The 4,103-nt window shown below is 39.0% G+C and overlaps 1 protein-coding gene across 1 annotated transcript in view; it reads right to left on the bottom strand.

Annotated features, from left to right (window-relative positions):
* The window catches only part of ptpro (protein tyrosine phosphatase receptor type O), a 43,400-nt gene that overhangs the window by 883 nt on the left and 38,414 nt on the right, over window positions 1-4,103 (bottom strand). The window contains exons 20-25 of the mRNA XM_016452161.1: window positions 2,996-3,072; window positions 2,776-2,910; window positions 2,565-2,687; window positions 1,851-2,005; window positions 1,524-1,659; window positions 404-512 (exon numbers count right to left, since the gene is read on the bottom strand). Of these exons, the coding sequence (XP_016307647.1) occupies window positions 408-512; window positions 1,524-1,659; window positions 1,851-2,005; window positions 2,565-2,687; window positions 2,776-2,910; window positions 2,996-3,072 (731 nt within the window). The 3' untranslated portion in view covers window positions 404-407. The remainder of the gene's footprint in view (window positions 1-403; window positions 513-1,523; window positions 1,660-1,850; window positions 2,006-2,564; window positions 2,688-2,775; window positions 2,911-2,995; window positions 3,073-4,103) is intronic.

The following is a 4,103-nucleotide window of genomic DNA, read 5'->3' as shown; positions in this document are numbered from 1 at the left end:
CACCCACCCATCCACCCATCTATCCATCCATCCATCCATCCATCTATCCACCCATCCATCCATCCATCCCCCCATCCATCTATCCATCCATCCACCCATCCATCTGGGAAAATTAACAATAATAAGCATCCCTAATAAAAACGTAACTTTTTTTTCAGCTAGATGCCCAGGCAGCAATGTTCACTTTCATTTAATTTAACTTGATGTACTAAAATAACACTAAAAGTGAAATCTAAATTAATAGAAACTGTAGACATATAGAAGAAAATTCAGAAAAACACAATACAATTATTAAAACTTTAAAATAAAATGGAAAATATAAAAATAAAATCTAATTCATAACACAGACACTGCTCAGGATCGGCTGATTTTTCACAGGAAAATCTTAATTTGGAGGTCTCACTTCATTAGGACTTGCTGACGTTCTCGTAGATGACGTCGCTCGTGTGCGTTTGCTGCTTCTTCTTCTTCCACATGAGGAGGACACACTGATGGATGAACACGTACTGCTCCTGCACTCGCACACACACACACACAGACACACACACACAGACACACACACACACACACACACACACACACACATGAATACCGTTCCAGGGCTGGATTCAAATGGAATCCAATTTCTGCTATTTTAACTTTATATCTAACAATTCTGAGTTTATATCAGTATTCTGACTTTATATCTTGCAATTCAGTTTTTTCATTTCTACCACAGATTAATAAATAAAACATTTAATTAAGACTTTTAATCTCACAATTCTGACTTTTTTCTTGCAATTATAAATTGTGAGAAAAAAGTTCAGAATTGTGAGATAAAAAGTCAAATGTATCTTTTTATCCGGTGGTGGAAACAAGCTTTCCAAGAAGCTGTAAGCACTGCATTTTCCATCATCATCACTAGTAGCAGAAATATGTATCTAGTGTTATGTTGTTATGTTTAATTACAGCAATTTCATCTCACATTTGAGGATTTAAGACAAGTTGGATGTTATTCTAACTTTAAGAGGCTATTTATAATGATTTTTAAGAAGATTGTTTTGAAGAATTTGAATTATTATTCAGTTTTGTCTTAAGAACAATCTTAAGAAAAACAGAAGAACATTCTTAAGGTATATTTTTGGAAATACAAGGTATTCTTAACATTTTTCTAAAAGAAAACAGCAGTTCAAAAGAGTGTTATTCATGAGTCCGGTCCCTGGTTCAGTTTTTGGTGCTGGATCTGATTCAGGTTCTGGATCTGCTTCAGTTTTTGGTTCTGGATCTGATTCAGGTTCTGGTTCAGTTTTTTTGTTCTGGATCTGGTTCAGGTTCTGGATCTGATTCAGGTTCTGAATCTGGTCCAGTTTTTTGTTCTGGATCTGGTTCAGGTTCTGAATCTGGTCCAGTTTTTGGTTCTGGATCTGATTCAGGTTCTGGATCTGGTTCCGTTTTTGGTTCTGGATCTGATTCAGGGTTTGGTTCAGTTTTTGGTTCTGTATCTGGTTCAGTTTTTGGTTCTGGATCTGGTTCAGGTTCTGTACCTCGGTTTGGACCATGGAGAGCCGGTGCGAGCGCATGTCCGACACCAGGCCCAGGACATCCACATACTCGTGTTCCTGAATGTGCTGCATCAGCCGGTCCAGAGCGATGAAGGTGCCGGTCCGGCCCACTCCAGCACTGACACACACACACACATCAGTGTCTGTTCCATCATCACACTGTAACATTAGTGAAGAGCTGAAGCAAAACCACAAGCAGGAAATCAATAGATGGCAGTGAGCTGCAGTGATTCCGGGCACTGTAACTGGAGTCCAGTGAGCCGGAATGACTCCTGTAGCACAGACTCTCACACACTAACAGAGACTCACCTGCAGTGGACCACGATGGGTCCTTTGGTCCTGCTGACCTGCTGCCGTACGATCTGAACGAACTGTAAGATGCTCTCAATGGCGTTGACTGTCGGCACGCCGTGATCAGGCCACGAGGTGTAATTAAAGTGCAGAACGTCTTGAGTTTCATCAGCCTGCAGAATCAGAAACACACAGAACATCAGACAGAAACAACAGCAGCATACTGATAACTCTCTTCTCTACATCTGTCTATATATCCATCCATCCATCCATCATCCACCCATCCATCCATCCACCCATCCATCATCCATTTATCCATCCACCCATCCATCCACCCATCCATCTACCTATGTATCCATCCATCCATCAATCTACCCAAGTATCCATCCACCCATGTATCTTTTCATCCATCCATCCATCTATCCATCATCATCCAATCATTTATCCATCCATCCTTCCATTCACCCACCCACCCATCCATCATCCATTTATCCATCCACCCATCCATCTATCATCCATCCTTCCATCCACCCACCCACCCATCCATCATCCATCATCCATCGTCCATCTATCCATCATCCATTTATCCACCCACCCATCCATCCATCCATCCATCATCCATTTATCCATCCACCCACCCATCCATCCATCCATCCATCATCCATTTATCCATCCATCTATCATCCATCCACCCATCCATCATCCAGGGTTATGGTTAGTTGTGTTCCTCACGTATCCCAGTCTGAAGTTTCTGACGGTCCACTCGGGCGAGTCGGTCTCCGACAGCATCTCGACCGTAATCTCTCCGTATGCAACAGGCTCCTCGGTGAACGGCCAGTAGTGGTCACACTTCACCTGCACGGGAAGCACATGCTCTCGTTAACATCTGGCCATCTCTGTGTGATGTCACAGCCGTAACGGAGCGGTTGCCGTGGGAACTGACCCTCCTGCGCTCGTTACACTGGGTCAGCATGACGACGATGTGAGACTTCTGCTGCAGGACCATCCTCCAGAAATCATTCCTGGTCTCGGGCAGCGGCCCCTGCGTGGCGATGAACTCGTGCGTAGAGTTATAACCCTGAACACACACCACCACACAAATAATACACCCAGTAACCAGTGAACGACTCGACTCTAATCGCTGATACTGACGAGCTACTCACAGGAATATAGTTTGCATTGATGTAATCAGAGCCTTCATCGTTGTGCAGAGAGATCAGCTTCACCCGACTGAAATCATCTGTGACCAAACAAACATTCAGGATGAATATAATAATCACTCATTCTCCTGAGAGAAGCTGATCTTTAGTAAGAACCTCTCTAAAAAAAATTTAACTTCAAACCATCCACTGGCCACTATTTTCATATATATTTGGAATAAATATATGTAAAAAATCTGATACTATATATTTATAATAATAAAGGACATCATATTTAAAGACTATAGTAAATCATTTTATAATTCTAAACAAATGTAATATCACTCATTTTATTAATGTTTTTCCTCTACATTTGTGCAGTTTTGGGAGGATTTATAGTATTTTTAACATTTATAAAAAATGGGTTTTTATGAAATTACTTTTCATGCAAAATTAACTTTAAAAAAGACCCACATTTATAACTGTATTTGCATTTGGTCTCCTTCATTTCTGTGTGTGTTCTGCATTGCAACTGATTTTTATTTGACAAAAATTATTATTATTATAATTAACTTTTTTTTTTTAACATGAAGCGGCATTTATTAATCTTTAATCTTTATCTTTATAAATCTTTTACATTAACTAATGTTAACAGATACAACTTTAAATTTTAATAATGTATTAGTAAGTCTTGAACTAAGATTAATAAATGCATAAAAATATATAGTTAATTAATGTTAAAAAATTGAAACCTTATTGTAAAGTATTACCGGTTTTGTTAATATTTTTATTAGATTTAATAAGGTTATTAGATATTATTTCTGTTCTCATGTTAATTTTAGTTTCGTATTTTTTTGGTCATTTTTATTCATTTTTATTTTAGTTTTGATCAGTTCAACATCAAGTTAAATAAACTAGATGAAAATGAGAAATGTTTATTTAAAATGGTAAATATATGATTTCGGTTCACATTTATTTCGTTTCAAATAACGACACTTTTGAATAGTTTTAGTTTAACTGTGAAAGTGGGCCAATCAGAAGAGCGTTGCTATGACTACAGTGGGCAGGGCTTCTCACAGGGCAGGATGTTGGTGTAGCGGTTCTTGGGTCTGTTGCCGGGCAGATCAGCCGC

The sequence above is a fragment of the Sinocyclocheilus anshuiensis genome, unplaced genomic scaffold (assembly GCF_001515605.1).
Source record: "Sinocyclocheilus anshuiensis isolate Anshui unplaced genomic scaffold, SAMN03320099.WGS_v1.1 scaffold1543, whole genome shotgun sequence".
In the NCBI taxonomy this organism is placed as follows: Eukaryota; Metazoa; Chordata; class Actinopteri; order Cypriniformes; family Cyprinidae; genus Sinocyclocheilus; species Sinocyclocheilus anshuiensis.
This window is presented reverse-complemented; position numbering and strand designations above follow the sequence as displayed.